We start from the raw sequence: 12,730 nt of genomic DNA on the forward strand, positions 1-12,730 counted from the left end.
AAAAAAATTAAAGATTATTTACAGAAATATTGTAAAATTAATGAGCTTTAGAAAAATGGTGGAATGAAGTTATATGGCTTTGGCAGAAATGTTATAAGGAAATAGGTACAGATAGATTGTTAATGTATTAAAGGGGAAAAAACAAGGTTAGAATATGTTAAGATGAATTACAGGACAGAAAACAGAGGAAGATGGAAAGGAATTGCTGAAACAGTTAATTGAAGTGGAATACAAAAAGGGAGGCGTGAGGAAGTCAATGAAACAAGTGAATGAAAGCTAAGATTGAAAATATTGGAAGTGTTTTTAATTGTTTTTGTTTTGTTTTGTTAATTCAATGTTTTACGTAGTGTTTTTGTTTTTGTATTGTATTATATTGATTTGTTTTTTTAAAAAATTCTTTCTTTTTGTAATCTTTAAACTCTCAATAAATATTATTATTTTTTAAAAAAAGATTGTGCGCACATGCACAGCGCTGAACCCAAAATTGACCGGGAAACTTCATAAAACTTATTTCTTTCTCTCGTCTTACCTCTCAGGGTTGTTGCGAGAATAAACCAGGATTCCCTATGAAACTGAAAATGCAAATGCAAATATATATTTATACAGCTACACTTCTTACAGGTTGCTTTGTTGATTCCTCTGGGAAATCAGCGCACACCCACAGAAAAAAGGGAGAAAATCAACAAAAGAAAAGAAGGAACTAAAAACTTTTTTTTAACAAAAGGGGGAAGGAATAGAGGGAGAGAGATATCAGCCAAATAACTGTACTCCAATAATTGTCAGTGACATACTGAGCAGAAATTATTTTTCATTCATTTTTAGGTGACTACTGGTACCTTTTAAAGATTTGAGTGCATCTTTCCTAATTTCAAATATGTCTGCTTTTAGCCGACGGTCAAAAATCACTGTTCATTGCTGCCGCCCCTCCCATTAATTCAGCTCTTTGCACAATTCCTCTCTTTTTTTTCCCCCTAGGTAATTTCAGATGATCCATATTGGGTACCAACCACAGAGGAAGAGTATCTGCACTTTGGGGAGAAGGCAGACTCCGAGAACCAGGCCCGCAAGTATATGAATGCTGTAAGGAAGCGGAAGGGACTTTATGTAGACGAGAAAATCGTGGAGCATGCTGAGAAGCAAAGGACTCTCAGCAGAAACAAATAGCTGCCTTCAATTCTCTTTCTCTGTTAAGTGCAAGTGGATTATCTTCTGTACCGGAGATTCAAAAAAAGTCACCTTGGATGTACAATTCTGTGTGGGTTTTCTTACTGCGAGTTGTCTGTGGCTTGAGTTTTAATAAACCTAAGCCTTTCCAACTTCTTTTCTTGTGATTATACACTACAGCTTCCTTGTTATATTAGCAGCTTGTAAACGTCCTACCTCCTGGGAACCGTTTTCACATCTCCTCATCTGCCAAGGGACACCTGCAGGGCTGATCCAGGATCCCCGCATACCTTGAGTCAAATAGGCATCAGCATTTGGTCTAATTTTAACCAGCTATAGATGGATCAATGGAGAACATTTTCATTTATTGGAATACTACTCCTGATTAATCGGCCAACATTTTTTGAATGAATGAATGAATGAATGAATGAATGAATGAATGAATGAATGAATGAATAATTCACTGTTTATTAATTGAAATAGTTTTGCGCCTCCTCCAGTGGCAAAACCTCCCTCAAGGCGGCTTGCAAAATAAAATGGAATAGAGCAAAACACACCTGACAAATAAAACCGGCAATAAACAATAAAACAATTGTCCCCTAAAATGATAAAAAGCAGTAAGAAGACAATGTCTAAAACCATTAATCCCACGAACCATACCTCAGTGAAAACAGATATGGGTCTTGAGAGCTCTGCGGGTTTTCACCGTGAGTACTTAACCATCTGCAGATTTTCATAAGTGCCACCTCGAAAGGTTTTCTGTCCTGTGTGGGAGTGGAAAGGGGAAGGACTCTTCTAAGATGGTGTCTTCTGTGATACATGCCTGCATCACCAAGAACTGGTCATGGTTTTGCTTCTGAACTGTGGTTTCATCTCCTGTTCAAATTTATGTAGATTTAATCAGCTGAAGCTTGCTTCATAATATCAACTAATTTTGCACTTCTTTTTTGTGTCTTCCTGGAAGTAAATCCCACTGATTTAAATAGGGTTTCCTTGCTAGTAAGTGTACCTTACTAAGTGCAGCTTAAGATTTCTTTTAACTAGGCAACTGCCCTCTTATTTCATGCGGGGTGCTATCTGCTTCAGTGTTACCCTCTCTGAAGTGAAATATGCATCCACTGTCTTCAGTTGGAAACTTTCATTACTAATCTTTTTCAGTACAATGGTACCTCGCAAGACGATGCCTCGCAAGACGAAAAACGTGCAAGACGAGTTTTCCGTTTTTTGAGTCGTTCCGCAAGACGAATTTCCCTATGGGCTTGCTTCACAAGACGAAACGTCTTGCAAGTTCTTGCGAGTTTGTTTCCTTTTTCTTAAAGCCGCTAAGCCGTTAATAGCCGCTAAGCCGTTAATAGCTGCTAATAGCCACTAAGTCGCTAATAGCCGTGCTTCGCAAGACGAAAACACCGCAAGACGAAGAGACTCGCAGAACTGATTAATTTCGTCTTGCGAGGCACCACTGTAATGAAAAAGCTTTTCAGTAGTTTTTCAGGCATGTCAGGATTCCAAAAAAACCCAAACCTTTCTTGAAAACAGTTGCTTTACATAAATGAGTCATTATTACTCTCTCAATTAACACCATGTGCTGTCATTGAAAAATTTAGGTCCTTGCAGCAACTTCTTTTCTGCAGATTTGATACACTTGTGATTTAGATCCTGATAAAACTGTTGAGGCTAAATTGAGCAAAATTATTAGTGCTCAGATAAAAGGGTCAGGACAATTAATACTCTGCTTTAGGAAGCTTCTGTAGGACATCTTACATTACATGACCTGCCCTGAAATCTACAGGTATAAATACAAATTAAGTTGATGGACGTTTTTCTCACACTCTTATAATATACTGGGAATTCAGGGTTCACCGCAGTGAAATTGATGGGCAGCAGTAGATTCAGGAGAGAGATGACTTAAATAAATTAATCGGCCCTCTCTCTAGTAAGCAACAGGAAATAAAAGGAACACTTAGGAAAACAAGGGTAAGGCTTGTTGAACACCCATGCTAGAAATCCTCTTTTAGTTCCAGATTATTTATAAATGTGTTGGGGGAAAGTATTTTCTTCCCCCCACCCCACTGTCTGAATACATTTAAAAAGAAAGCATGAAGACTACTGTTAAATCATTCTCTTGTGGTGGTGTTGTTGTTGTTGTTGTTGTTGTTGTTGTTGTTTTAAAAAAAGGACTGCATTCAGTGCAATTATTCTCTCCCTCCTGCCTCAGTTAATATTTATAATCCAAGTCCTGGGTATATGTGCTCTGGTAAGTAAAGGCATGTTCTTCCCGTGCTCAACAATTGTCCTTTTTGGAAACCCATCAGCATTCCATGGATGAAAATAAAATAAAAGACATTGCTGCAGGTAAAGGACCCCTGGGTGGTTAAGTCCAGTCAAAGGCAACTACGGGGTTGTGGCGCTCATCTCACTTTCAGGCCGAGGGAGCTGGTGTTTGTCCACAGACAGCTTTCTGAGTCATGTGGCCAGCAGGACTAAACCGCTTCTGGCGCAATGGAACACCATGGCGGAAACCAGAGCGCATGGAAATGCGCCATTTACCTTCCGGCTGCAGTGGTACCCATTTATCTACTTGCACTGCCATGCTTTCGAACTGCTAGGCTGGCAGGAGCTGAGACGGAGCAACGGGAGCTCACTCCGTCGTGGGGATTTGAACCGCCGACCTTCTGATCGGCAAGCCCAAGAGGTTCGGTGGTTTAGACCACAGCTCCAGCCACGTCCTGCAGCTATGTAGGGGAATGCAGCTTGGCAGTGTCATGAGAGAGTGCATGCTTTGGTTCCAATCTTGATTGGGGGCAGGGGTTGTGCAGTGCCTGGTGTTTTACATCAGTGTGTGTGTGTGTGTGTAAAAAGAAAATACACACAATGCCACACATGCCTAATACCACTTGAGAACAGCGGCTTGTACTGAGATCCAGTAGGACAGATGACTCTTCCTTTTTGTACTCTGTACTCTTTTTGTTGTAAGAGTAAATAAGACTTCCGTTTTAATTCAGGGCAGGTGGAGAAACTGATTCAGCTACCAGAAGCTTGGGAAATAGTTCGAGATCTCCAAAGGTTCTGAGAAACACCTGCGGACTGGAATTCCCCTGTGATTATTACCTCCTCCTGCCAATTATTCCCCCTTGCATTTTATTAAATGGCCTCACTTGCCCGTTTTCTTTCTCAATCGCATGCTTTTTCTTGCCTGGTTGGAATAGCCCAAAAAATGTATTTAAAAGACTGAAAGAGAGAGAGGGGATACCCCAGCCTCCCATGTCTCTGCCAAGAAATGATGTCATCTGTCTCACCATTCCTTGCTAAATTGCTCCGTCTGCAGCCTCTCCTGTTTATGGAAATAAAATGGATTTTTAATGAAGGGAAGGACTGAGTCCAATATTTTAATTGGCTAGCAAACCCTGTGGGGATAGTGTTTTGAATGCCTGATAACAGCAGTATTGCATGTTGTCAGAGCTGCCTCTAGGTCCCAGCTCACAGAGGACCAACGCCAGGCTGATGTTATGTACAAAAGTCTTTATTGAAGTTTAATTTCCATTTCAAAGCCAGAGCGTGCAGCCCTACGTCTAGACTCTAGATCGGCGAAGTCCCGTCTGAGTCTCCGCCCCTTCCACACCAGTTTAAGATCCTAGCCCTGCTCCACCTCCTGCGCTGCTCTCTTCTCCTCTGGGTCCTCCTGCCCTCTGGGGCATTGCCCTTTCTGGACTCTTCCGACGCTGAGTCGCTTAGCTCCTCCCCCTGCCTCCGGCGTGCTTTAGGACCCGGTTCCCAATCCTCACTCTCTGCTGTCCCGCGCTCCTGTACATTTGAACTTGCTTCTCGCGCCAACCCAGTGACCTTTCTCCTAACCGTTACACTACTTCTATCACTGCTTCCCTCTTCCGTGACACTGGCCGGATCTGACCTCCCTTCCGTTGTCCGACTCTCCGAGGGAGGCGTGGTAGGCTCTGCCTCGTCTCCTCTCCCTGGTGGGGAAAGCACTGGCCCCGATGCCTGGGACTCTTCCCCCCCCCACTCTGCTCTGGTGGGGAAGCTGGTCCTGATTTCCAACTACTGCTCTGGGAGTCCCTGCTGCCCCCTTGCTCCTGGGACGTTCCCCTTGGGACCCCACTGCCCCTGGCCACTGGCGCTCCCTTCTGTGAATCTTCCGATTCGCTGGAGAGGCTCATGGAATCCCTCGGACCACTGTCCCCTCCTACGCTCCCTTCGGATTCCTCCCCCTCGCTCTCCATCTCCCATCTTCCCTGTGCCTCAGCTCCTGAGCCCCTGACACATGTGCAGGTTTTTCACGTGAAAATGGTGTTATTGCGGGAAATAACCTTCACATGTGGATTTGCTCTAATCGGTCCCTTGCTAATTGTTCACTGGCATTTCCCAGTGCGGGAGAGCTTTGGCACGATTCTGGCTTAAGAAAAGATTCTTCTCCAAAGTGAAATGAGCCCAAATGTGTGCCTCTGCTCAAAATAACATTTCCAGAAATAATCTTTGCACAAGAAGAAAAGTGTAGTAGCTACTTGAATCCAGAGAATCTTGATTACATGATGCAATCCATTCTCCCAAGAGCAATCTTTTTGCCTGATGACTGCATTGTCATCCTTACATGATTTTTATTTGATTTGATTTGAAATTGTATGTCGCTTTGAGTTTACTGTCTGTAAAGAAGAAGACTACTCATAATTCCAATAAAGAAATAAATATTTTAAGGCAAGGAACTTGGTGGTAGAGCCCATCATTTGCATGAAAAAAAAGTCCAGCATCTCGTCTCCAGTTAGGACTGGGAAACAGCAAGACCCTGGAAAGCTGTCCTCCAGCAGTTGGACTCTAATTCCCATCATCCCTGTTATCAATGCTGATGGGAATTGTAGGTCAAGAACCTCCGGAGGGCAACACATTGGCTATCCCTGGCGTAGACAAATAAATACTAAGCTAGGTGGACCACTGGTTTTGAGTTTGGCTTTTTTGCAAGTTAACAGTGAAAAAAAGGAAATACATAATATATATTGATACAAACAGCATCAAGTACATTAAGGATATAATCACCATCAATATATCTATTCATCCTTTAGCTGTTCAAACATGTATTCCCACAAAATGGACATTTATAGGAAATATATAGGAACCATAAGGGCTCACAAAATCCACTTTTGCTGCCTGCAGTTCATCCTTATACTACAGGAATATGATTTACAAGTACATGAATATCTGCAAATATCAAGGATTTCACCAATAGAAAACTGATAGTCAACCATTTTAGACCGGAAGAATTTATCTCCAGACACTGGTTTTGAATCTGTGTAAATTATCTGCTTATGTTTCTAAGGGGAAGCGTTTGGTGTTTCGATACCAGGGCTCAGGGTCAGTTGTGCAGCATAAGGGATGGAGCACAACAGAGCTGGTATTTTCAACATAATGATCACATTTTATAAGAATCATATCTGATTTTTCAAGATAGGAAATTACAGAAGAGACTCCACTTCCCTCCAAAAAAACCCGCTATTTCTAACATTAACCAACAAGATTCTTTATGTGACTGTTAAACTAGTATCAAGCTGGTTTAGATTTGTTAGCCTGAAGTGTATAGAAACTGTTGAAGGGAAATGCTCTCAATTTTCCAGTTACTAATCCAAGTCAAGTTTAATTTATTGCAGCCTATTTTTGCATCAAAAGATTAAGCTCCGAATGAAATACCGTCCTGTTCGTTCTGAACTTTCAAACTTAGCCATGTTGCTTGCTTACAGAAGAGCAAAGAACCACAAGCAGGAATGCCATTGCTAAAAGAAAATTTTAAAAAGTAAATTAAATCAATCTGAAATGACTTCACTTTTCTGCACGAAGGATGTTTGTGAAAAGCAAGAGAATCTTTTTCTTCCAGCTGTAGGATAATGCTTAAATCTCCCTCTCAATGCTCCAAGCAATTCTTGTGCTTAGGAAGCTGGACTGACCTCAGCAGGAAAAAGGACGACAATTGTAAGTCTTTAGGAAACACGCAACCATGCAGGTCTTCTGATTTCACTTCCGAGGCTCCAAGAGTGTTGAGCTTCTTTGCAGACACTGACGGAAGCAAAGTGCCAGAGTGGAGAATCTAATTGTAGAAATATGCTTTATGAAACTCCAGAGATAGGTGTCTTTGTATATTTTATCTCATTCTCTCCTGTATAGAAAGATACAGTCATAGGAACAAGGAAGTGCACCCTCTTTGAATTATGTGGTTTTACATATGAAGACATAATAACAATCATGTTCCTTAGCAGGTCTTAAAATTACTGTATTTTTTCGTGTATAACACGCCCCCGTGTATAAGACGCTCCCTCTTTTTTGGAGATAAAAATTGAGAAAATGGGGGGAGATTGCCCCATGTATAAGACTAGCCCAAATTTTTAGCATAACCTTTTAATAAAAAAAACTAGTCTTATACACAGAAAAATATAGTAAGTACTGTATTGGCCCGAATATAGGCTGCACCCGAATATAAGCCGCACCTTTAAAATTCAAGGGGAGGGGAGAAAAAAAGACAATACCCGAATATAAGCCGCTCCCTTAAATTCTGCAGGTACTCACACCTGTTCCATTTTACTGTATGTCTGTTTCAGCAGCGATATCGTAAAAGCCAATTTTTGTAAGGTTGCGAATTTAAGCTGCACTTTAACTTTTCACGGTCAGAATTGGGGGGGGGGTGCGGCTTATATACGGACTAATACAGTAAACACAACCTCAGATGAACAACACATGACATACTACATCGTGCCATGATTTATTTAACAGAAATAAAGCCAAAATGGGGAAATTATGGGTGGAAAAACAAAGTACACCCTCACTGCTTCCATAGGAATACAGCAAAGAGGCTAAGTAGCAGACAGGGGTTGCTAATCAAATGCCTTGGTTCTGTGAATGTCACCTCTCTCACTTCCAAAATAATATTTAATCATTCTTTTCTGGGGTGGGAACTCTCATCACATGCAGTCGTGTTTATGCTGCAGAACAATTTTAGAATATTTTTCAGAATACAGGTGGGAATGTTAGAACCTCATTTAGAATGCCCTGTTCCAAAAGGAATGTGCAGTTTGGGCTGCAATCCTTGGGAACCTTTGACTCTCCAGATGTTGCTGAACTACAAATCCCATCAACCCCAGCAAGCATGGTCAATGGTTTAGGATTATGGGAGTTGTAGTTTAGGAGCACTTGCAGGGTCAAAGGTTCCTCATACCTGCTAAACTCACCAAGGGGGTAAGTTTCATTGGTTGGACTTCTGAGTATGAGATCCCACTGCAAGTTGCACATGCAAAGGGAGAGAAGTGAATAATTCTTACCAGCTAGATCTGTCAGCTCTGCTTATGGAACTTCCTTTCTTTTATCATTTAGTTATACAAAATACTTGCATGCCACAATTTAATATACATTGGTACGTCGGGTTACATACGCTTCAGGTAGCAGACGCTTCAGGTTACAGACTCCGCTAACCCATAAATATTACCTTGGGTTAAGAACTTTGCTTCAGGATGAGAACAGAAATCGTGCTCCAGCGGCATGGCAGCAGCAGGAGGCCCCATTAGCTAAAGTGGTGCTTCAGGTTAAGAACAGACTTCTGGAACGAATTAAGTACTTAACCCAAGGTGCCACTATATATATATGCAACAAATATGTGCACAATGAAAAACCATATAAAAGCCAAAATCTCAGATCAGTGATAGAACTGTAACAGAAGTGTTTCATCTATTTCATTGTCTGCTTAAGCCAAGCATGTCCAAAATCTGTATGGGGGGCCTAATCCAGCCCCCGTGGCAGTTTATTTCCAGGGGTAAAACCCTCAAAAAAAGTGCAACAACTTCAATCCCAAAAGAAAGGTCAACAACTTTGGTCTTTGAAAAAAGTTTGGGCACCAGCCTTTGAGTGAAGATGTACCTGTTCAGCTCAAAAGAGCTTTTTAAAAAACACAGGGACAGCCTTTCTTTTACTGAAAAGCCTGTTTTGGAGTCTCAGCTAACCCCAAAAAACAACAAAATGCCTAACCCCAAAACAGGATGACACTGATTTGCATGTCTGTGCAGATGCGATTTTGGACAGACTGACTCCAATTTTAATACATCTCATCATAACGGGGAAGACTGTAGCCGGGTCTTCTCACCTGCTTGGTTTGCTGCCCAGATGTTGCTACCTGTAGATGGGCAACTTCAAGCAACCTCCTGCTCCCCCTTCTTACGGTTCTTTATTTTAAAACTAAGCTTGAACCAGACAGTGCTTCAAACAGAGGCTTGTCCTCCATAAAAGGCACATGGGCTACTTTACTTACAGAAAGTACAGGATATTTTTTTTTTTAAAAAAAAAAAAACCACAAACCACTTAGTCAGCAGTTCATTCTTTATTTGCTTTTTGTGGCTTGGTTGGGTGTTTTTTTTTTTTTTGTTTGTTTGTTTTTGTCGCAATCCACTCTGGATCCCAAAACATCCTCCTCTATGAAGTTTTTGTCATTTATTTCCTCTCCTTTTTGGTTTTTACCCCTCTTTTTAGCCAAGTTGTTGTTGTTGGCTCAGTATTTGCTGATGATCTCAGAGACAGACAGAGAGAGAGGCAGGCAGGCAGAGAGAAAGTCCCTTGGAATCCCCATTAAAATGAAGATGACCAAATGCATCCCTAGCTCTTTCACACATATTGTGTTTAAATTAAGGGCAGCCTTTTGAAGCTTTCCTTTAGTGTTCCTTAGCCCTGGATTTCGGATTTTAGTCCTTCCTCTTCCCTCACCCTGCCCTGCCCTTCCCCTGGACCAGAAATATATATGGCATGATCTCATCCTATTGTCACAGTAATGCGTCTTTGGGGATTTTAACCTTGTTCACATTAAGATGACATCATCTTTCCTCCAATCTGCAAATTGCAGGCGGCGAGTCTCTTGGCTTTGTCCATAAAACCTGCAGCTCCAGCTGCCTCCGCCAAACCAGCTGATACCAATTAACCTTGTTTTGTTTTGATTTAAGTTCAGTTTTTTGAATGCAAAGAGATGCATTGGGGCGCCCGTGCAAGGCCTGATATTTTCAAACATCACTCCGAAAGGTCTGAGAGTACTTTATAGTACTCCCTATTTCTTTCTAATGAAATTTTTGCTTTTGAAAATCAAGGCCTGGAAGCAGACAAATAGTGGGTTCCTTTTCTCAGTGAGTTTGTCTGTGTCCCAACAATTCTTATGTATCATACCACACAGCCAGGAGACTGAGAATGGGTTTCCAGAGTTAACTGTGGAGGCCACAACTCTCTCGAGAGCCTCCAAGTGTCCCAATTTTCCAGGGACAGTTTTGGATTTACAGAAGCCATCCTGATTTCTGATCTGATCCTGGAATGTCCTGCTTTTCCTTAGGATATCCCTATTTTCATCTGAGAAATGTTGGAGGGTTTGGAGTTATGCAACCCCCGAGTCAAGGAGATAATATATATGGATGGCGGCTAACAGATTGAGGTTGAATCCTGACAAGACAGAAGTACTATTTTGGGGGGACAGGAGGCGGGCAGGTGTGGAGGACTCCCTGGTCCTGAATGGGGTAACTGTGCCCCTGAAGGACCAGGTGCGCAGCCTGGGAGTCATTCTGGACTCACAGCTGTCCATGGAGGGGCAGGTCAATTCTGTGTCCAGGGCAGCTGTCGACCAGCTCCACCTGGTATGCAGGCTGAGCCCCTACCTGCCCACAGACTGTCTTGCCAGAGTGGTGCATGCTCTAGTTATCTCCTGCTTGGACTACTGCAATGCGCTCTATGTGGGGCTACCTTTGAAGGTGACCTGGAAACTAATCCAGAATGCGGCAGCTAGACTGGTGACTGGGAGCAGCCGCCGAGACCATATAACACCGGTCTTGAAAGACCTACATTGGCTCCCAGTACGTTTCTGAGCACAATTCAAAGTGTTGGTACTGACCTCTAAAGCCCTAAACGGCCTTGGTCCAGGATACCTGAAGGAGCGTCTCCACCTCCATCGTTCTGCCCGGACACTGAGGTCTAGCACCAAGGGCCTTCTGGTGGTTCCCTCGCTGTGAGAAGCCAAGTTACAGGGAACCAAGCAGAGAGCCTTCTCGGTAGTGGCACCTGCCCTGTGGAACGCCCTCCCACCAGATGTCAAAGAGAAAAACTACCAAACTTTTAGAAGACATCTGAAGACAGCCCTGTTTAGGGAAGCTTTTAATGTTTAATAGGTTGTTGTATTTTAGTGTTCTGTTGGAAGCCGCCCAGAGTGGCTGGGGAAACCCAGCCAGATGGGTGGGGTAAATTATTATTATTAGTAACTATGCAACCTTTAGAAGACATCTGAAGGCAGCCTTGTATAGGGAAAGGTTTTTTTAATGCTTAATGATTTTTATATGTTGAAAGCCAGTCAGAGTGGCTGGGGAAACCCAGCCAGATGGGCAGGGTATTTGTTATGGAATAGACCATCCCTATTTTTATTGGATAAATGTTGGAGGGTATGGCCTTGAGTGCACAAGATCCCAGTTCCAATCCCCAGCATTTCCAGGTAGGACTGGGAAAGATCTGCTTGAAACCCTGGCAAGTGGCTGCCTGTTAGTGTAGTCAATACTGAGCTAGATGGGCCCAATGGCCTGGCTGTGTACAAGGCACCATCAAGGCATAGCTACCAACTGTCCCTTATTTGGCGGGAAAGTCCCTTATCCCAGCGCTGTGTCCTGCTTGATGATGTCCCTTAAATTTCCCGGGTTTCAAAGGAAGCAGCTCCTCTCCCTCCCTCCCTCCCTGCCGGCCAGGGAGGAGGGAGGCTCTGACTGTGTTGCTTGGCTGTGTTGCTCACCCAATAAGGAGTCTAAGAACGACTGGGGGGTGGAGCTTGCATGCCTTGTGCCGATCAAATCGGCCGTGTTGCCTGGGGACTTGCCTTTGCTCAGCGCTTCCCAGCGGAGAGGTGTCGGTGGTTTTCCTTGCTGTATCCCCTTTGCCGGGTAGCTGCGCTGTGGGAACCACCGCTTGAGGCTTTGTTTGTCTGCTGGCTGGACTTTCTGCCTTTGGCTTGGAAGGGCTCAGAAGTGGAACATACCTGTGCTCAGGAAATCCCTTATTTTGGCTGCTGATGCTATGCATCAAGGCATCATACATTAGTGGCCAAAATTGTGGAAACCTTTTGGGGAAAGTGTATTTCCTACGGTTGATGCCTCATAACACCACTTTTTTCTTTTTTTTTTTCTTTTTAGTAATACCGTAAAATTATATATCAATGGAAAGATAATTTAATAAGGAATGCAACGCAACAAAGTTTGTTCAGTTATCTATATTCTATCAAAAGTTATAGCCAAATAACCAGAAAAAGGAAGCACAGCTTGTTTAGGTTGATATGCAGTAGCTCTCCTTCATTTGAATGTAGCCAATGAGCAGGAGTGTTTAGAGAGCCAATCAGGTGTTATGAACCATGAAACCTCAGAAATACACTTTTCCCAAAAGGTTTCCACAGTTTTGGCCACTAGTGTAGGTTCCAAACTAGAGGGACCTTCAGTTAAAAGAAGTGGGTAGCGGGTGATTCTGGATATTTCTCTACTGCCCTCCTATAGAAATTCCCAGGGTGGTTTGCAGATAAGGGAAA

The 12,730-nt window shown here is 42.8% G+C and overlaps 1 protein-coding gene across 1 annotated transcript in view; it reads left to right on the forward strand.

Moving 5' to 3' along the window:
* Positions 1 to 1,316, forward strand: part of EFL1 (elongation factor like GTPase 1) — a 70,106-nt gene extending 68,790 nt beyond the window's left edge. Inside the window, exon 20 of the mRNA XM_081838766.1 lies at positions 976 to 1,316. Within this exon, the coding sequence (XP_081694892.1) occupies positions 976 to 1,164 (189 nt within the window). The 3' untranslated portion in view covers positions 1,165 to 1,316. The remainder of the gene's footprint in view (positions 1 to 975) is intronic.
* The last annotated feature ends 11,414 nt before the right edge of the window (positions 1,317 to 12,730 follow it).

The sequence above is a fragment of the Podarcis erhardii genome (genome assembly GCF_964252035.2).
Source record: "Podarcis erhardii genome assembly, chromosome: 14".
Lineage (NCBI taxonomy): Eukaryota > Metazoa > Chordata > Lepidosauria > Squamata > Lacertidae > Podarcis > Podarcis erhardii.